Below are 22,541 nucleotides of genomic sequence, written 5' to 3'. Positions count from 1 at the left end.
TCTAATCGCATCATGAATGCTTTTGCTCTGGCAATGAGCAGGTAGAGCTAGCAGCCCTTATATCAATTGCCTAAACAATTACAGGTCCTGGAACATATCCCTGGATCTAACCCAAACTGATGAACCTGAAAAAGCAGTTACTTAAACACTTTTAAAGACAGTGGATCTTTGTAGGCAGGAGGACAATGTATTAAATTTGACCCATTTACCCTCTTTGTCACTCCTCAACTTTGCAATCTGCCAGTGGGAGCCAGGCATTGAAAGACTAGGTCTGCATCCCAAATGGCACTCCATTCCCTATGTAATTCACTACTTTTTACCAGGGCGAATATGGAGTAAAGGGTACCATTTGGGGAAAAGCCTTGGGTGACATTTCAATATTATATTATACCAGGATATTATCTTTTCAACCAAGATTAGGAGCGGCAGGTAGCCTAGTGTTTAGAGCGTTGGGCCAGTAACCGAAAGGTTGCTGGATCGAATCCCCAAGCTGACAAGGTACAAATCTGTCGTTCTGCCCCTGAACAAGGCAGTTAACCCACTGTTCCCCGGTAGGCTGTCAATGTAAATAAGAATTTGTTCTAAACTGACTTGCCTAGTTAAATAAGGTTAAATCAAAAATTACAATATAAAAAAAAAAAGGCTTGATGTCTTTTACTGTCATGTAGAATACAATGAATTCTATGCGGTAAGGGTTATGTAATGACTTCACTCGATCATAATAACTTCATTGACATGTGGTGAGGAAATTGAATTGAAGGAGGGGACAAGGAATGTTCTTTCTCTTTTTCCTGTCTCCGTCTCTCTCTTACCCAGTCAGTCATTAAACTCTTAGTGGATGTGGCTAGGTTTGAGTAACAGCTGCCCACCCTGCTTTTGACCAAACAAGTGGTTACACACTCAGGAAGTGTTGCATTTCCATGACAACTATGCTTGCCTCCCCTCACTAATTGTGCTGATGCACACACTCTGTTTCTCACACACACACAAGAGTGGACGTGGTTCCGTGAGGGCCATTCTTTAGGAGGAAATGCCAGGCATGTCCCTTGAAGACCCCGTCTATCTCAGGCAGTGAAGGCGGTGTGTGCGCCTATGTGCGTGTGTTTGCATGAGAGTGTGTACATTGCATGTGTGAGCACTAGGAACATAATGGCAGGATAGGGGTTGTTAGGGTTAAAATTTAGGTCAGGTGGTCTCTAACCCCGCACCCTACCACAGTGTAACCTCGACTGTGGGTAGCTGACAGTGAGTGGTGACAGCAGGGCAACATCTTGGTATTTATGACTGAAACCAGACCCAGAGTGCACTGCTCCACCTGTTACCAACGGTAGCTAGCTAGGCCTAACCATAGAAATATAATTACTACGGAATCTCCATTCAAGTCAATGTTCTGTAGAATTACGTCTTTGGGCCTAAGATGCTAATGAATAAATAGAAAACTGTCTTAAACTACCCTCTTATGTCCAAGCTTTCCATTTAAAAAACTTTTTTCCAGATAAACTTCCCTTGACAGGCACTAACACAACTACCAACGCGTGTTTTACTGCTGGTATTCCCCTGTATACCCATTGCCTCATCTTTCCTCTAAAGTTCAGTATTTCACATGGCATGCATCCATAATGGCACCCTATTTCCTATGTTGTGCACTACTTTTGACCAGGGCCCATGAATCTGCCAAAGGACTTGGAGCAAGTTTTGTCAGAACTGATTTGCCAATGCCTATGTGTAATTCAAACCTGCTCTGTGCATGGCAGTAGTTGAGAGTGGGATTCAATTGAAAAATATGACTGACTTTGTGTGTGTATGCCTGTGTTAGTGTATTTAATTGTTCACCTGATTTTTGTAGTTAGCTCTGCTTCTTATTTCTGGATGTGTCCAGCCAGGGCAGGCCTCACATTGGTGTGTGTGCGCGCGCATGTTTATTTATCTTCAGCTGTATGGGTTATACAGCAGCGTTACAGGACCTCGTATATCGCCCAGTTTCAGCAGATGACACTTCATTGATTTGTGATCCATTAGGGATTTTAAACACATCTCTCCTCCTCCCTCTCTCCCTCTTTCTCTTACTCCATAGGGGTGCTGTCCCTCCCGGCCCACTTCAGTCCTTACACAGAGGGCCAGGTTCAGCAGGGACAGGGCCAGGCTGGGGTGGAGAGCAGAGAGGACGCCTACGCCCAACTGGAGCTCCGCACCCTGGAACAGTCCCTCCTGGCCACCTGCGTTGGCAGCATCTCCGAGCTCAGTAAGTGCGGGGAAAGAAGGGTGTGTGTGGGGTGGGCGCAGGGGGTTGTGTGTGTTTGTGTTTGTGTGTCATTTACATGTGTGTGTGTGTTTTAATTTCCTTCTATTCACGCGATGAGATTTCTTTGAAGTTTTACACAATGTTAAAACTCTTTGTGAAAGTACTTTCTTTTTTTCAGAAAAATGATCTCTCAGGGAATATAGTTCTCTCCAAAGCAAAAAAAAAATGCTTTATTCAGTTATTTGGTCACTTAATAAGAAACACTCAAACATCAAGTAGATCAAAAAAAGGAATAATATAAATCACACATTTATTTGGATAAATCCTTAACATTTCTAACATGTGCTTAACATTCCCTCTGCCTGCCTGTTAGCTCTAACTCGGGAGGACAATAACCAGATATGGGCATTCCTTGTGCCAGATTAACTGTTATTTTAGCCAGTCAACGCGTGGGAAATGGAGAACAGTGATAATATAGACACATTTATCACGGACTCTAGATTAGGCCCATCATATCTCTGTACAGAATAAGCGGTCTACTGTACATGGTTAGTCTCCAAGGATGGTGTAGTTTAAAGGCTTTCTTGTCATGTGGAATGAAATGGGATACAGTAGGCTTGGGCGGTGTACCGTATATACCGTATACCGGGATATTTGAAAAAAGCCACGGGATGGTTTCTTTTAAGTTTTTCAATAAATGTGAATATTTGTAGCTACTTTTTCAGTTAATACCTGCAGTCAACTTGTGCAATACGTTACGAGATGAAGCAGATTGCGTTCTTCATTTCAGCATTCAATAGTTCCCCAGAACGGTAACGTGTTTATTTGTTAAATAGCACAACGGTGGGAAAGTGGGAGCAGGTGAGTCCATAGCGTTCTATACTGTATCTATCGGCGAGTTTCTGTTTGTGCGGTACACATGAGGTAATGAAGTTACGCTCGTATGCAATTCACTACTAAATGTTTGCCGTCAGATATCTTACAATGGCTTTCCGCCAGAAGTCAAAGAGCCTTGGATGAGTTATCTGTACATTTGCAATTTCTTCCCGGTGCTTCCTACTAGCATTGTTTTCCTTCTCCCCTCTGCTCCGGGTACCCGTGCTGTTGTTCCTTCAGAAAAGCATGCATCACAACTTTGTTCATTTGCACAATTTGTCTCGTTCAGTTTCACTTGTAAATGTCTACGCTCACCGAGAATGACATTCGGTAGCTACTAGTTATGCTTGTATAACTTTATGAGCTGGATTATCCTGTCTTTGCAATTAGTTTTATGTTTTCGGTTGTTAGCATTTAGCTGTGATTTCGCATTAGTTTGTGCTAATTTTGTTAGCATTTTGGTAATAGACCCAATGTGATTTTTTTGCATTTTTAGCACCTCCGTGTGTGGTGTAAGGATAATACCGTAAATCCCGGGATGAGAGAACGACGGTATGGCGATATGAAAGTCTGGATCCCGCCCACGCCTAGGATACAGTGTTTGGATGTTGCTAACCTTCCCACATACTGTAAAAGGGGTCTGTCTTGTCTTTGTCTTTCTGTCCATCTCTTCTTTCTTTCTTTCTCTCTCCTTCTCTGTCTCTCTCTGTCCCTCTCTCTCTGTCTCTCTGTTTTTCTATCTCTCTAAACCTTTGGTTTGTCTGAGTAAATTCAATTACATTTAAAGGAATTAAAGTTCCTTGTTGAAAATGAGTAACACTTTTCATTCCGAATTTCAATGGACATTTCTGGAATGAAATGGAATTGAACCCTGCTCTTGTCTTTCTGTCCATCTTTTCTTTCTTTCTCTCTCTTTTTCTCTCTCCTTCTCTGTCTCTCTCTGTCCCGCTCTCTCTGTCTCTCTGTTTTTCTATCTCTCTAAACATTTGGTTTGTCTGAGTAAATTCAATTAAATGTCATGGAATTAAAGTTCCTTGTTGAAAATGAGTGACGCTTTTCATTCAGAATTTCAATGGACATTTCTGGAATGAAATGGAATTGAACCCTGCTCTTTGCATCCCTCTTGTCAGAGATGGAAGGAAGCACAGGAAGCACAGGACCTCAGTGACATAGTATTCAGTCTACATAGAGGAAGGAGTCTATGTCTACTCCATTGTGATGACAACCGCGTTTTCCTTGATAACAAAAGACGTCTGGAGTTTGTCTCCTGGTTGTCCCACATCCCAACCCATCAAACCACATAGAAAATGCTCAGACTGGGATGGGCCCCAATAATGAAACCTTGGCTGCATCCCAGATGGCACGCTATTCCCTACACCAGTACTCTAGGACCAGGGTTAGGAAACAGTGCCCGACACTGTAAGAATTATTTTTTTGCTTCAACTTACAATAGTTTGTTAGCAGGCTGCTGTCAAGTCCAATACGGGGTACACGCAATACCGTCGGGGGTACGCCAAATAAAAAAGTGATTCGTATAAAAAAAAGTATTTTTTTTCTTCAAACAGTTCATTTATATTTTCCAACGGGGCTATACATTTGGGGGAGGTTTTTTTCTCGCCAGAGTAGCCTCATTTCACTGCCAAAAATAAAATAAAACCATCTAGTGTTCAGTGAAATGTCAAATACAGGTAGCCTAGTCAAATAATTAACATCCAATCACATTAACCGTTACCCTCTCGCGGGAATTCCACTAACGGTCTGTATGTAACCAAACATAGCTGCTGCTCATTCCGTTTGCTCGAAAATTGATAAATGGTTAAAAAAAGTAAGGTCTTAGACACATACAGACACTACCAGCTCTACTGGTAGTACTGCTACTACCAGCAGTACTACACCTGCACCTGTCGATGACACAAGTTGTTCTGCTTCCACGAGCACATCCAATGCTAGCATCAGTAATTCTGTATTTGTTGTTAGCCCAGCTAGCATGAACACTGACAGTTGTGATTCTGCTCGGTGCTTTCCCTTACCTGGGAAAGCACCGAACAACAGACAGGGACGTTGGACCATCAAAGAGGCGCAAATATGATGAGAACTACATTGATTTGGGGTTCACTTATACTGGGAGTAGTGCCTTTCCTCAGCCACAGTGTGTTATATGTGTTATATGTGCAAAAGTACCATCTCACAACTCGATGAAACCTTCACTCTTGCGCAGACATTTAGAAACAAAACATGCCAATTTGAAAAATAAGCCACGGGAGTTTTTTGAGCGAGAATTAAGACAACTTTCGAGTAGTTAGAAGTGCATAAAAGCAACCGATACCATTAATAAGAAGGGGCTAGAAGCGTCTTATATGGTGAGCTACCGAGTGGCTAGGACAGGCAAGCCCCATACTATTGTGGAGGACTTCATTCTTCCTGCTGCCGCGGATATGGCTGGGACAATGCTGGGGGAAAAGGCCCTAAAATCTATACAGACAATGCCTTCATCAAACAACACTGTTTCACGACACGTCAGTGACATGGCAGGAGATGTTTTGAAACAATTACTGCTTCGCATAAAAGCCAGTGAATTCTATGTGTTCCAGCTGGATGAGTCAACAGACGTGTGGGCCTGGCACAGCTCCTGGTATATGTCCGTTACGTTTATTGGGGGTCAATTAAGGAATATCCTCTTCTGCAAACCACTAGAAACCAGGACACCAGGAGAGGATATTTTTTAAAGTACTGGACAGCTTTGTGACATCAAATGGACTTTGGTGGTCACTGGTCACTGATGATTGGCTGAGAGAAATTGATGATAACATGATTGTGGGGGCTGTGTTGTTAGACTTCAGTGCAGCATTTGACATAATTGATTCTAGTCTGCTGCTGTGAAAACTGATGTGTTATGGCTTTACACCCCCTGCTTTAATGTGGATAAAGAGTTACTTGTCTAACAGAACACAGGGTGTTCTTTAATGGAAGCCTAGCATATATAATCCAGTTAGAATCAGGAATTCCCCAGGGTAGCTGTTTAGGCCCCTTACTTTTTTGCATTTTTACTAACGACATGCCACTGACTTTGAGTAAAGCCAGAGTTTCTATGTATGCGGATGACTCAACACTATACACGTCAGCTACTACAGTGACTGAAATGACTGCAACACTCAACAAAGAGCTGCAGTTAGTTTCAGAGTGGGTGGCAAGCAATAAGTTAGCCCTAAATATTTCTAAAAAATATTTCTAAACCCTAACCTTAACTACATCTTGTAATAAATAATGTGCAAATTGAGCAAGTTCAGATGACTAAACTGCTTGGAGTAACACTAGATTGTAAACTGTCATGGTCAAAACATATTTATGCAGTAGTAGCTAAAATGGGGAGAAGTCTGTCATAATAAAGTGATGCTCTGCCTTCTTAACAACACTATCAACAAGTCAGGTCCTACAGGCCCTTGTTTTGGTCGCACCTTGACTATTGATCAGTCGTGTGGTCAGGTGCCACAAAAAAGGACTTTGGAAAATTGCAATTGGCTCAGAACAGGGCAACACGGCTGGCCCTTGGATGTACACAGAGAGCTAATATTAATAATATGCATGTCAATCTCTCCTGGCTGAAAGTGGAGGAGAGATTGACTTCATCACTACTTTTATTTATGAGAGGTGTAGTCAAATAATGTTGAATACACCGAGCTGTCTGTCTAAACTACTGACACACAGCTCGGACACCCATGCATACCCCACAAGACATGCCACAAGAGGTCTCGTCACAGTCCCCAAGTCCAGACCAGACTATGGGAGGCACACAATACTACATAGAGCCGTGACTACATGGAACTCTATTCCACTATTCCACATCAAGTAACTGACGCAAGCAGTAAAATTTGATTTTAAAAAACAGATTAAAAAACACCTTAATGAACAGCGGGGACTGTGAAGCAACACAAACATTGGTACAGCCACACACACACACACACACACACACACACACACACACACACACACACACACACACACACACACACACACACACACACACACACACACACACACACACACACACACACACACACACGATAACACACGCGCTATACATACACATGGATTTAGTACTGTAGATATGTGGTAGTGGGGGCCTGAGGGCACACAGTGTGTTGAATGTATTGTAATGTTTTAAAATTGTATAAACTACCTTAATTTTGCTGGACCCCAGGAAGAGTAGCTGCTGCAGCATCCACCGAGAGTATCTTTGCTGCCAAGGGAATGCCTGACAGCTTGAAAGATGTATTTGACACTACAGTGAAAATTGTTAACTTTGTTAAAGCAAAGCCCCTGAACTCTCGTGTATTTTCTGCACTATGCAATGACCTGGGCAGCGACCAAGTAACACCTTTACAACAAGGTTATCAAATGGCAAAATATTGATACTTTTTTTGAATTGATAGACAAGCTTAAAGTTTTCTTTACTGACCATCATTTTCACTTGTCTGACCTCTTGCATGATGACGAGTTTCTCACACGACTGGACTATCTGTGTATGATTTTTTTGTGTGCAAATGAACTCAAGCTTACGGACAATGTCAAATGTGATATAGCGAAGCACCTGAGTGAGTTGGGTGCGTAATTACGCAGGTACTTTCCCGAAATGGATGACACAAACAACTGGATTCGTTATCCCTTTCATGCCCTGCCTCCAGTCCACTTACCGATATCTGAACAAGAGAGCCTCATCGAAATTGCAACAAGCGGTTCTGTAAAAATTGAATTTAATCAGAAGCCACTGCCAGATTTCTGGATTGGGCTGCGCTCAGAGTATCCTGCATTGGCAAATCGCGCTGTTAAGACACTGATGCCCTTTGCAACCACGTACCTACAGTTGAAGTTGGAAGTTTACATGCACTTAGGTTGGAGTCATTAAAACTCGTTTTTCAACCACTCCACACATTTCTTGTTAACAAACTATCGTTTTTGCAAATCGGTTAGGACATCTACTTTGTCCATGACGCAAGTAATTTTTATAACTATTGTTTACAGACAGATTATTTCACTTATAATTCACTGTATCACAATTCCAGTGGGTCTGAAGTTTACATACACTAAGTTGACTGTGCCTTTAAACAGCTTGGAAAATTCCAGAAAATGATGTCATGGTTTTAGAAGCTTCTGCTAGGCTAATTGACATCATTTGAGTCATTTGGAGGTGCACCTGCGGATGTATTTCAAGGCCTACCTTCAAACTCAGTTCGTCGTTGCTTGACATTATGAGAAAATCAAAAGATAGCAGCCAAGATCTCAAGTCTGGTTCATCCTTGAGAGCAATTTCCAAACTCCTGAAGGTACCACGCTCATCTGTACAAACAATAATACGCAAGTATAAACACCATGGGACCACGCAGCCGTCATACCGCTCAGGAAGGAGACGCTTTCTGTCTCCTAGAGATTAACGTACTTTGGGTCGAAAAGTACAAATCAATCCCAGAACAACAGCAAAGGACCTTGTGAAGATGCTGGAGGAAACAGGTACAAAAGTAGCTATATCCACAGTAAAATGAGTCCTATATCGACATAACCTGAAAGGCCGCTCAGCAAGGAAGAAGCCAATGCTCCAAAACTGCCATAAAAAAGCCAGACTACGGTTTGCAACTGCATATGGGGACAAAGATTGTACTTTTTGCAGAAATGTCCTCTGGTCTGATGAAACAAAAATGGAACTGTTTGGCCATAATGACCATCGTTATGTTTGGAGGAAAAAGGGGGAAGCTTGCAAGCCGAAGAACACCATCCCAACCGTGAAGCACGGAGGAGGCAGCATCATGTTGTGGGGGTGCTAATTCTAATAAGATCCTCCCCCCTAAAGTTGTCATCTGAACTTGACATTTTCAGTCAACACTACTGTTATGTTGCTTCAGTTGATTTGACATCTTGGTCGTGAACTTCTAACACGAAACCCAAACCGGCTTTGCGCGTGCGCCATCGTGCATAGATGTATTTTGTCCCCCTACACCAAACGCGATCATGACACGCAGGTTAAAATATCAAAACAAACTCTGAACCAATTAGATTAATTTGGGGGCAGGTCGAAAAGCATTAAACATGTATGGCAATTTAGCTAGCTAGCTTTCAGTTGCTAGCTAACTTGTCCTATTTAGCTAGCTTGATGTTGCTAGCTTATTTGTCCTGGGATATAAACATTGAGTTGTTATTTTACCTGAAATGCACAAGGTCCTCTACTTTGCCTATTAATCCACACATAAAACGGTCAACCGAATCGTATCTAGTCATCTCTCCTCCTTCCAGGGTTTTTCTTCTCTTGACTTTATATTACGATTGGCAACTTTCATCTATTAGGTGCAGTACCGCCACTGACCTCGTTCATCTTTCAGTCACCCACGTGGGTATAACCAATGAGGAGATGGCACTTGGGGACCTGCTTCTATAAACCAATGAGGAGATGGGAGAGGCAGGACTTGCGGCGCGATCTGCGTCACAAATAGAACTGACTTCTATTTTAGCCCTGGGCAACGCGGAGGCGCGCGAGCAGTGTGGGTGCAATAATTGAATAATATAGATTTCTCAATTTATTTTGTAACACTCGCGCACGCGACACGAGCTGTGTAGGTCAGCCTGTAAGTTGGGTAAACACAGTTATTTGCAGTTATTTGCTAACTCAATTTGATTTAATACATCAACTCAACTTTTTAAAAAAATCTACAACAAATGTTGTTGATTTAGCTTGATAAAATGAGTGAATCTCTCTCTTTCTCTCTCATTCATATATATATATATATAGAGAGAGAGAGAATCTTGAATTGTAGACCTTTTGTTAAGTTACAGCCGTTACAGCCTTATTCTAAAATGGAATAAATAGTTTTTTTTCCCCTCATCAATTTACACACAATACCCCATAATGACCAAGCAAAAACAGGTTTTTGTCCCAAAGCCACTCCTGCGTTGTCTTGGCTGCATGCTTAGGGTCGTTGTCCTGTTGAAATGTGAACCTTTGCCCCAGTCTGAGGTCCTGAGTGCTCTGGAGGAGGTTTTCATCAAGGATCTCTCTGTGTTCTGTTCCGTTCATCTTTAGTTTGATCCTGACTAGTCTCCCGGTCCCTGCTGCTGAAAAAAATCCCCACAGCATGATGCTGCCTCCACCACGCTTCACTGTAGGGATGGTGCCAGGTTTTCTCCAGACATGACACTTTGCATTCCGGCCAAAAGAGTTCAGTCTTGATTTCGTCAGACCAGAGAATGTTGTTTTTTATGGTCTGGGAGTCCTTTAGATGACTTTTGGCAAACTTCAAGCAGGTTGTCATGTGCCTTTTACGGAGGTGTGCCTTTTTGTCTGGCCACTCTAACATAAAGGCCTAATAGCTGGAGTGCTGTAGAGATGCTTGTCCTTCTGGAAGGTTCTCCCATCTCCACAGAGGAAGTCTGGAGCTCTGTTAGAGTGACCATCGGATTCTTGGTCACCTCCCTGACCAAGGTCCTTCTCCCCCGATTGCTCAGTTTGGCCGTGCGGCCAGATCTAGGAAGAGTTTTGTTGTTTCCAAACTTCTTCCATTTAAGAATTATGGAGGCCACTGTGTTCCTGGGGACCTGCAATGCTGCAGAAATGTCTTGGTACCCTTCCCCAGATCTGTGCCTTCGACAGATCTGGGGAAGATCTATGCCTCCTGTCTCGGAGCTCTACGGACAATTCCTTCGACCACATGGCTTGGTTTTTGCTCTGACATGCACTGTCAACTGTGGGACCTTGTATAGACAGGTGTGCACCTTTCCAAATCATGTCCAATCAATTGAATTTACCACAGGTGGACTCCAATCAAGGATGATCAATGGAAACAGGATGCACCTGAGCTCAATTTCTAGTCTCATAGCAAAGGGTCTGAATACTTATGAAAATAAGCTATTTTTGTTTTCAATAAAAATGTCTAAAAACCTGTTTTCACTTCGTCATTATGGGGAATTGTGTGTAGATTGAGTATTTTTTATAATCCATTTTAGAATAAGGCTGTAACATAATAAAATGTGGAAAAAGGAAAGGGGTCTGAATACTTTCAGAATTCACTGTATAGTACACTACAGGCTCTGGTCAAAACTAGTGCACTACATAGGGAATAAAGTGCCAATTTGGAACATCCCTTTTCTCATATAGCTGGTGTCAGCAGAAAACCAGCTGAATCTGTGGAACCAGTGTGAGCTGTGAGGGAAATCTCGAAGAACTGTTGAGTACTGTTGAGATATAAACTGAGGACATTTGAGTTGTGATTTTTTTCCAGGCATTGGCAATTTCAAGGCGCTCTTGTCGTGAGGAAAGCCAGGAAATGTGATACAGTGTGTGAAGGGCTCTCTCTGTTGGCGGTAAACGTCACACACACATACTGTACTCTACTGTACCTGTGGAGGTTTGTTTAGAGTCAGGGCTGGCAGGGTTGAAAAGAGTCCATAGGGACGGACGGGAATGGAGAGGTGGAAGAGAAGTAGAGGGATAATGATGGAGGGGAGGGGGGATAGAAGGCTGAGGCGTAAAGGTAGAAGATGGAGTAGGGCGTGTGTGTGTAAAGGGAAGATTAGAGTGAGGGAGGGGTGGCAATGGAAAGGTAGAGGATGGGGGTGTGGAGGAAAGGAAGGACAGAGTGAGGGGGGGAAGTGATGGAAAGGTGGAGGGGGGAGGATTGAGAGTGTTTTTGGGGGCTGCGGGTGAGGGAGGGGTAGGTTTCCTCTTCGAAACTGACTGAACACTCTGCTGTTTGTCCCTACAAGACAAGGCTACGTTCATACACACACTGACGGTTAGTAAGGCATTTAGAGAAAAAAAATGATGCTCACACACACACAAGATAAGATGGCGCTGTATCGTATGGTTACAGTCTTGCAGGCTCCGACCGTGAAAGAGGCAGGAGAGCGAGCGTACTGGTGAGACCGAGGTGAAGGGAAAACCGGCCACCACATCAGTCCATTTTAAAGGCCAATGTTCAGTCACCTAATAACAAGATGGATGACATTCGGTCACGTATTTGCCGACAAATAGACATTCGTAATTGCAATATCATCTGTTTCACTAAAACGTTTGGAGGATGGCCTGGTGTCAAGAAGGACAGCAAAGAAGACTCTTCTCTCAAGGAAAAACATCAGGGACAGACTGATATTCTGAAAAATGTACAGGGATTGGACTGCTGAGGACTGGGGTAAAGTCATTTTCTCTGATGAATCCCCTTTCCGATTGTTTGGGGCATCTGGAAAAAAGCTTGTCCGGAGAAGACAAGGTGAGCGCTACCATCAGTGCTGTGTCATGCCAACAGTAAAGCATCCTGAGACCATTCAAGTGTGGGGTTGCTTCTCAGCCAAGGGAGTGGGCTCACTCACAATTTTGCCTAAGAACACAGCCATGAATAAAGAATGGCACCAACACATCCTCCGAGAGCAACTTCTCCCAACCATCCAGGATCAGTTTGGTGACGAACAATGCCTTTTCCAGCATGATGGAGCACCTTGCCATAAGGCAAAAGTGATAACTAAGTGGCTCGGGGAACAAAACATTGATATTTTGGGTCTATGTCCAGGAAACTCCCCAGACCTTAATCCCATTGAGAACTTGTGGTCAATCCTCAAGAGGCAGGTGGACAAACAAAAACCCACAAATTCTGACAAACTCCAAGCATTGATTATGCAAGAATGGGCTGCCATCAGTCAGGATGTGGCCCAGAAGTTAATTGACAGCATGCCAGGGCGGATTTCAGAGATCTTGAAAAAGAAGGGTCAACACTGCAAATATTGACTCTTTACATCAACTTCATGCAATTGTAAATAAAAGCCTATTTCGTGCTGAAATCGTCATATTAAACACCAATGGTATTCATTAAATTGATGGTTGATATTTAGGATAATGTTTTACAGCTTTGTCCTTATTATTATTATTATAATAATTATTTCAAATATTTTACATTTGATAAAGGCACACAGAGGGCCAGAGATTATTGCAGACACCTGTGATAATCTGAAGTACCTAAAAGGGCCACTTGTTGTCATGTGATAGATTACATAAAATCCTTGAAATATACCAAAATCCTGGTAGTTTACTGGTAAACTTCAAAAGTTTCAATTAATATAACTTCCCTTTGCAACCCTACCCCTGCACATTGTAGTAACGGTACTGGCACTGCACTGAGCTGTGTATACTATAAGACCTGTAACTGCATTCTCGTGTTTCTTTTCTTTTTTTCTTCTCTCGCAGTTCACATTTGTTTTATTTCTTATCTATATTACTTCCTTTATTGTGCATTTCTGGGAAAGAGCTCGCAAGTTAAGCATGTCACTGTACTGTATCCTGTGCATGTGACAATACAACTTGAAACACACACACACACACACACACACACACACACACACACACACACACACACACACACACACACTGGCCGGTTGTCGGGTGTTTTAAGAAAAACACACACACTCTTTCCCTCTCTGAGTGCACTCTTTGTGTAATGTGTCTCCTGTGCTATGGCGCTGGTCTGAGCTCTCAGCGGGCAGGCACACTCCAGACCTCCACACACACATGGGGTTGGCACGCCTTGCCCAGGAGACAGGGCAGACACTGGGGCATCTGTATGGAAGCAGCCAGTCCTGCTGGAGCCCTGGGCTGGACTGAACTGGACTTAGTTGACCGAGCGGGCGCACACACAAACTAAACATGGGGCCTTGTGGAGGGTAGAGTTGATTTTTTTCTCAACCAGTGAGAAATAAAATTAAAAAAGCTGGTGGATAGTGGAAATAGTTGGTTTTTATATTGTATTTAAGGGTATGCCACAATTCAAAAAAGGTTAATAACTCATGGTATATTAGCGTATACCAGTATACTAGTACAATGGCAAACATAAGTTAAAGCATGATCCTAAGGTTACTACAAGCTTCACTCAGTTGATCTATGTGGGTGGAGTGGGATGGATTTTTTTGGAGTAGTGGACACCTTTTGGTAACATGATAAAGCAAAAAGAAACGTGTGTCTTTAGATTTTGTGAAAGCAAGGAAGAGTCCCTTTGCGAGTAGTAGCTAGCTGGCAGCCTGTCTAAAAAGCTAGCACGATAGCTAGCCTTTTTAGCTTCCCATGTGAAATATCAGATTTATACTGCCGGTGTAACCTAAAACGTTATCCCAGTTTGATATGCTGCTTGTGTATTCATTCCCATATCAGCTAAAAATAGAACGTAATCTTGTTTTGGTCATGGAGAAGAAAAAACACATGGCTAGCTAGCTGGCTACAGCAGGTTCTACCATTTCACAATAGCCTGTAATCACTAGTTATTACTTCTAAACAAAATACATTTTTGGGTGGATTCTGCAACACTCCTAATCGTGTGTCTGCATAGAGCTTGTAGTACGTTTAACATGACAGAAGCAGAGGGTGAGACAGGGACATGAGAGCGAGAGAGGCAGAAACGGAGAGAGAGACAGAGAGGTAAAGTGAATAACATAATGAGGTAGGTTGGGGTAGTAGCAAATAATCCCACTCAATCTTCTAGAATGTTCTTTTAAGCCACTGAGTAAACAAACAGAAGTAATTGTTGTAGCCAGAATCCCAGCTGTAAACCAGCGGCAACCCAAAGGGATTTAGCTGCGGCCCACCACTGGTTCTCCAATCCAACATTTGGTAAACACTGGTGTTAGAATAAGAGAATGAGAATTCTTAGTGGAACATGGCGTGCTTGAAACAGGCTGACGCTAAAGGGATAGTAAGATAAGAAGAGACAATGGGATATATTTTCATACTACAGAAATGACCATTAACCTCAATATAATCTGAGTGATTTAATTACAAACTTTTATTCAACAATGTACAATATAAAGAGGCAACTTGTTATTGTTTTACTTATTTTTTAACATAGTTGACTAAAATTTAGTCAGACAAAAGCCTCCTTATAATGCACATTATTGAAGAGAAGTTTCAAATGAGGTCTCAGGTTATAATGACGTTTATGATATTTTTGGGACATTGCACAATGCTTTTGCACTACATGTAAAGCATAGGATCACAGAGATTTAGGCTATACGTGTCTTTAATTGAAAATTCACATCAACAAATACCTTTATGTTATTATTTTCTCCCCATCATATCTAGTACAGCCACAACATTGTGAACTAGTATCCTTGTAGCCGTAAAACATAAGATTCTAACACTCTATGCTTCTTTACCCTACTGTCACTGGGTGGGTTGGGTTGTTGACATGTTTTGAACAGAAACAGCCTCATTGGCTCCCACGTTCTGAGGCAGGAATCCATCCAATATTACATGGAATCCAATAATGCTTTATTTCATATCCTCAAGACCTGTGGAGCTAAGCCCTGAATCCCCAGGGGATATATCAGGGCTGGGATGCCAGGGAGAGGCTCTCCGTCCTGGGGTAGAATTCCTCTGAGCCCCCATGGAGGGGGCCGGTTGGTGGGAACACAATTGAGCCCTTCAGCTACAAGTAGGCTCTGGCTTTTTTTGGAGGACTTGACTCCCTATGGTACCCCTTCACCAGCCCGTCTCTCCTCCTACCCCCAGTCCTGGCCTCCAGGCATCCTCCCACTCAACGGTGATCAGGTTAGAGATTAACCTATAAGGGTAATTATGTTAAATGTGTGCTACATGATCCTAAACATGACCCTGCCTCTCACCCCCCATGACTCTCTCCCCTTCCCTTTCCCCCTCACGGTGCCTGGCCTACTGAGGCCAGTCCCCTCTTCTCATAGACACCCCCCTCCATGGTCACGCACTAGGATGTTTTCTCGTTCCCCTACTCTGGGTACTACCGGGGGGGTTATCTGGTGTGTGTGTGTGTGTGTGTGTGTGTGTGTGTGTGTGTGTGTGTGTGTGTGTGTGTGTGTGTGTGTGTGTGTGTGTGTGTGTGTGTGTGTGTGTGTGTGTGTGTGTGTGTGTGTGTGTGTGGATGCCTGTCAGTGGATGCTCCTCAGAGGAGGAAGGGGATGACTATCCTCCTCAGTGAATACAATTTTTTCTTTTTAGATAAAACTACACTAAATATATTAATGTCACCAAATAATTGATTAAAACACACTGTTTTGCAATGAAGGTCTACATTACCTCAACAGCACTCTCTGGGGTAACACTATGGTGTTAGCCGGAGGACACATTAACCTATCAGAGCTTTTGCAGTATGAACTGACATGTTGTTGACCCAATCAAAGTATCAGAGAATGAATCTAGTACTGAAAGCATAAGCTACAGCTAGCTAGCACTGCAGTGCATAACATGTGGTGAGTAGTTGAATCAAAGACAGAGAAAGACAATAGTTGAACAGTTTTAAACAAATACATTTCTTCAAAACTGAAGGAGAGGAGAGAGACAGAGCTAGCTATATTTTGTTGTATTTTTTTAACTTTCACTTACCTAGCTAGCTGAAGCAGCTAACAAATTTAGCCTACTCAAACAGAGAGGGATGCTATGTTAGCTGGCTATGGCTATCCAACACTGGAACTCTTCCATGGTAAACTTTTGTTTTTTAAATGTATTGCCACCGGGGCCCGCAGATGTAACTGCTAAACTGCTTGCTGTACACTGTACTGCGTGATTGTAGCGGGTTTATTAACACGTTAGTTCTAGTAGCTAGCTATGTTGTCTATGACGTTAGGTGGCAACAATGTAGGCTGTGTGTAGTGGTTAGAGTTGCCACCTAACGTCATAGACAACATAGCTAGCTACTAGAACTAACGTGTTAATAAACCCGCTACAATCACGCCCCGGTGGCAATACATTTAAAAAACTAAAGTTTACCATGGAAGAGTTCCAGTGTTGGATAGCCATAGCCAGCTAACATAGCATCCCTCTCTGTTTGAGCCAGGTGTTTGAGTAGGCTAAATTTGTTAACTGCATCAGCTAGCTAGGTAAGTGAAAGTAAAAAAATACAACAAAATATAGCTAGCTCTGTCTCTCTCCTCTCCTTCAGTTTTGAAGAAATGTATTTGTTTAAAACTGTTCAACTATTGTCTTTCTCTGTCTTCGCCTGGTCAGAGACAGCTGTTGTATGGTGCACTGAAGTCCACAAGCGAAGGAAAAATGTGAGAGGAGGAGAACACGTAGATTCGAGAAGGAATTATTCAACTAGCAAATAATCATGCTGATTTGTATGTGGCTGTGATGGAAGTCAACTGTGTTTGCTGTGTTCAGGGGTGTATTAATTCTGCCGATTCTTAAACGAAGGCAAACGTAACGAAACAGGGATTAACATACCTGAATTTGTCCAAAAGAAACTCTCGGTTGCAACTGTTGAACTAATGATTATGCCTTAGATCAGCTAGATGCAGGCAAGAGTGTATAAGACGGTATTGAATGGGTCACTGTGTGGATTACAATATATTTTTTAGATGTAGCAACCTCATGACTGGGTATAGGGGAAATTGTATTATCATGTAGTAGCCTAAATCTATCAATGTTACATTGAACTGGGTGAATGGAAAATTAATTATAGCTCATCTTTAACGGCACCGACCGCCACTGATACCTGTGTATCCCTGTGTATGTGTGTGTGTCTCTGTGAGTTTCATAGTGTACACACATAGGGAAAAGTCATCAGCTACTGAATGAACAGTCTCCATGTGGGCGTTTAGGCCTACTCAGCTCCGAACGTGGGCTGACAAATACCTTTTACAGATACCATTATCATTTGTTGGTGATGTGGACACCAAGGAACATGAACCTTTCGACCCGCTCCACTACAGCCCTGCCAATGTCAATGGGGGCCTGTTCGGCTCACCTTTTGCTGTAGTCCACGATCAGCTCCTTTGTCTTGTTCACATTGGTTGTTGTCCTGGCACCACACCACAGGTCTCTGACCTCCCTATAGGCTGTATCATCGTTGTCGGTAATCAGGCCAACCTTTGTTGTGACGTCAGCAAACGTAATGATGGTGTTTGAGTTGTGTTTGGCTACGCAGTTGTGGGTGGAAAGGGAGTACAGGAGGGGACTAAGCACGCACACCTGAGGGTCCCAGTGTTGGTCCCAGTGTTGTTGCTTACCCTTACCACCTGGGGGCAGCCGGTCAGGAAGTCCAGGATCCAGTTGCAGAGGGAGGTGTTTAGTCCCAGGGTCCGTAGCTTTGTGATGAGCTTTTTGGGCACTATGGTGTTGAACACTAAGCTGTAGTCAATCAACAGCATTTTCACATGTTCCTTTTGTCCAGGTGGGAAAGGGCAGTGTGGAGTGCGATTGAGATTGCGTCATCTGTGGATCTGTTGGGGCGGTATGTGAATTGGAGTAGATCTAGGGTTTCCGGGATGAAGGTGTTGATGTGAGTCATGACCAGCCTTTCAAAGCTCTTCATGGCTACCGATGTGAGTGCTACGGGACGGCAGTCATTTAGGCAGGTTACCTTCACTTTCTTGGGCACAGGGACTATGGTGGTCCGCTTGAAACGTTGGTATTACAGACTCGGACAGGGAGAGATGGAATATGTCAGTGAAGACACTTGCCAGTTGGTCCGCGTATGCTCTTAGTACACGTCCTGGTAATCCGTCTGGCCCTGCGGCCTTGTGAATGTTGACCTGTTTAAATGTCTTGCTCACATCGGCTATGGAGAGTGTGATCACATAGTCATCCGGAACAGCTGGTGCTCTCATGTACGCTTCAGTGTTGCCTCGAAGCGAGCATAAAAGGCTTGTCTGGTAGGCTAGCGTCACTGGGCAGCTCTCAGCTGGGTTTCCCTTTGTAGTCCTTAATATTTTCCAAACCATGCCATTTCCGACGAACGTCAGAGCTGGTGTAGTAGGATTCAATCTTAGTCCTGTATTGATGCTTTGGTTGTTTTATGGTTCGTCTGAGGGCATAGTGGGATTTCTTATAGGTGTCCGGATTAGTGTCCCGCTGCTTGAAAGCGGCAGCTCTAGCCTTTAGCTCGGTGCGGATGTTGCCTGTAATGGCTTCTGGTTAGGGTATGTACGTACGGTCACTGTGGGGACGACGTTGTTGATACACTTATTGATGAAGCCGGTGACTGAGGTGGTATACTCCTCAATGCCATTGGATGAATCCCGGAACATATTCCAGTCTGTGCTAGCAAAACAGACCTCTGGTTGAGATATGTACGCACGGTCACTGTGGGGATGACGTCGTCGATGCACTTATTTAAATTTTATTTTTTATTTTATTTAACCAGGTTGGCCAGTTGAGAACAAGTTCTCATTTACAACTGCGACTTGGCCAAGATAAAGCAAAGCAGTGTGACACAAACAACAACACAGAGTTACACATAAACAAACGTACATAGGCATTGAGTGACGATGAGAGAGGTTTTACGTCCAGTTTGAGGTGAGTAATCGCTGTTCTGATATCCAGAAGCTATTTTTGGTCATGAGAGACAGTAGCAGCAACATTATGTAAAAAATAAGTTACAAACAATGTGAGAAAAAAAAAAAGCACAGTTGGCTTAAACGGGGGGGGGGCTGCTTAACCATTTACTTGTGGAATGTTACCGAATAACAATGCTGCGGGTAAATGGTTCAGCAGTCTTTCCAATAAATTGGAATGGGCTATCAGCATGACAATAGACTCGAGTTTAGCGACTTTAAAATATTAATTTGCGAGGCATGTCACTTTCCTCATCTCTTTGCATAGCCCACCATATGAACTGTTTTCTAACCACATCTGGATGGATCTGTAACAAATTACTATGGGAATACATGTCCCTGAATGATAGAAATATAGCAATAAAGTAGGCTAATGCAATTTAAGTAAAGTAACTGTTTCTTACTGAAACACCCAAAGTCATCCAATTTGTTATAATAGGATTTTTAGCAATAGCCTACCCACATCTGGTCAACTATTTCAGCACCGTTTTGCGCTGCTTTGAGACAAGCTTGGGGACTGGTCTTGATAAATCAATCAGAATTTTTATTTTCGCTGAATCTCTGTTTGGATCCTGGTTAGCCTACAATTAGGCTGTGGAAATGTTATGATTATTTTGCTCTTCATTCGCAGTCGCTTGGTAGTATTGGGCCTACTCCCGATCAGGCACGTTGTACAGTGCCATATTTTCCTAAAGAAAACCCTGAGGCCTACCTAGGCTAATGTAAAATGCATTTTCGTCGTCACATGAGCCGCATATGCATTTTCGTTGTCACATGAGCCGAATACAACAGGTGTTGACCTTACCGTGAAATGCTTACTTACAAGCCCTTAACCAACAATGGAGGTCAAGAAAGAGTTAAGATGCATTAAATGCATTCGTGAATTCAATCGCTTTAGCCGACATGTTGTGGTTTACTCATTGTTTAATTATTCAAGGCTCCCTTTTGTTATTTCGTTTTATATCTAAAATGCTTGACTGTATTTAAAGACATGGATGACTTGTATGTTGTGTGACGACATGTACAAATGAATGAATTATTGATTGACATACTGTATATTGAAGTAGGCCTTCATGCCAATAAGTAAGTTACACTTAAACAGCTACAGTAAATAGGACTCTTAGGCCAACAGCTCCATGTCATTTCAATAACTTCATTTCAATAAGAACCTTGAACCCACATGTCCCTGAATTTACCGAAATATGTGTATTTTAGCAGTAGGCCTACATTAAGATAAATATCTTAAAAGACAAAAACTTACTGATCATTTCATCCTCAAAGCGCCGTGAAGGTCTGCTGCGCAGTATGCATATTAACAGTAGAAGCCGGGACTCAACGAGTAGCCTACCAATAACCGCCAGTCTAATAAATCAATGTAATATACACAATCACAAAGAAATACATTCATATTTTATTTAGGAAGGTCATGCATATCTCTGTGCTATAGTAGCTGAGGCTATGGTTGCTCCATGTCAATGAAATGAATTAACTTGTTATGCTCTTTCAGATAGGTTATAGCAATCAAAATGTCTGGCCTGCATGGGCCTCTGTGGGATTATTTTGGAGAGTAAGCAAGTGCCAACAAGCTTCATAAAGACACCCTCAAAGATGCCTTCTGGTGGTTTCAACGAGCATTAACGGCAACAATGGCTGAGAGTAAAATAGTATGATATCATGCACTGTAACATGCTGTACCCACCTGTAACCCACCTAAATCCATATTAATAACGTTTAAACGTTGTCTCTCTAGCCAACACTCTCAAGATGGAATCAAAGGAATAGTGGGAAGTTGGAACCCACCAGTGAGACCTGACTCCTCACCTACCATTTGTTGGTTGAATTATCTCAATAACCATGAAGCAGCCCAGTGGCTACATTGACCCTGGTGATTGGTGTAGCCTCACTGCACTTAGTACTCCCATTCCCTGGCTATCACGCTGACCCAAACCAAACTGTGCTGGCTCATATTTTCTTTTCACTTTGTCCTATTCAGCATAGTTCTAGCAACTATATGACGGATGTGTGTAAACAGGCCAACTCAGTACAGCTTAGTTTGGCACCACTCAGTTCAGCTCAGTAGTGTGAAAAGCCCTCCAGTCATTGTCTGACGAGTCCATTAAGTGCAAACGTCATTAGTGATTAATGATTGTTTAGACTGGGTTGGTCTGGCTGTGCTTACTGGTAATGGCACTACTAATCGGTTAAGAAAAGAAAATAATGTCATGGGTTAAGGAAAGAAAGGGGGAAATCCTTTGCTGGATGACGTAGCCTAGGGGGCCAATGCTGAGTATTGCTGTGGTGGTAGATGGTTCACCCGATACTGTGTGGTGTGTTTGTTTGTTTGTTTTATGTGCGTGTGTGTGTGTTTTATGAACGTGTGTGTGTGGACATTTAGCTGTGTGCGTGTGTGTTATTTATGTATCTACTGCTCACACACATCAAACTATATGTAGAGTTGAAGTCGGAAGTTTACATACACTTAGGTTGGAGTCATTAACTCGTTTTTCAACTACTTCAAAAATTTCTTGTTAACAAACTATAGTTTTGGCAAGTTGGTTAGGACATATACTGTGTGCATGACACAAGTAATTTTTCCAACAATTGTTTACAGACAGATTATTTCACTTATGATTCACTGTATCACAATTCCGGTGGGTCAGAAGTTTACATGCACTAAGTTGACTGTGCCTTTAAACAGCTTGGAAAATTCCAGAAAATTATGTCTTGGCTTTAGAAGCTTTAGATAGTCTAATTGACATCATTTGAGTCAATTAGAGGTGTACCTGTGGATGTATTTCAAGGCTAAGCTTCACTCTTTGCTTGACATCATGGTGAAAATCAAAAGAAATCAGCCAAATAATTGTAGACCTCCACAAGTCTGGTTCATCCTTGGGAGTAATTTCCAAACACCTGAAGGTACCACGTTCATCTGTACAAACAAGGGTACGCAAGTATAAACACCATGGGACCACGCAGCCGTCATACCGCTCAGGAAGCAGATGCGTTCTGCCTCCTAGAGATGAATGTACTTTGGTGCGAAAAGTGCAGATCAATCCCAGAACAACAGCAAAGGACCTTGTGAAGATGCTGGAGGAAATGG

The 22,541-nt window shown here is 42.7% G+C and overlaps 1 protein-coding gene across 1 annotated transcript in view; it reads left to right on the top strand.

Moving 5' to 3' along the window:
* abtb2b (ankyrin repeat and BTB (POZ) domain containing 2b) overlaps positions 1-22,541 on the top strand; it is a 132,969-nt gene that overhangs the window by 69,937 nt on the left and 40,491 nt on the right. The window contains exon 2 of the mRNA XM_039017057.1: positions 2,075-2,242. Within this exon, the coding sequence (XP_038872985.1) occupies positions 2,075-2,242 (168 nt within the window). The remainder of the gene's footprint in view (positions 1-2,074; positions 2,243-22,541) is intronic.

Source organism: Salvelinus namaycush, chromosome 21 (genome assembly GCF_016432855.1).
Source record: "Salvelinus namaycush isolate Seneca chromosome 21, SaNama_1.0, whole genome shotgun sequence".
NCBI classification, from domain to species: domain Eukaryota; kingdom Metazoa; phylum Chordata; class Actinopteri; order Salmoniformes; family Salmonidae; genus Salvelinus; species Salvelinus namaycush.
This window is presented reverse-complemented; position numbering and strand designations above follow the sequence as displayed.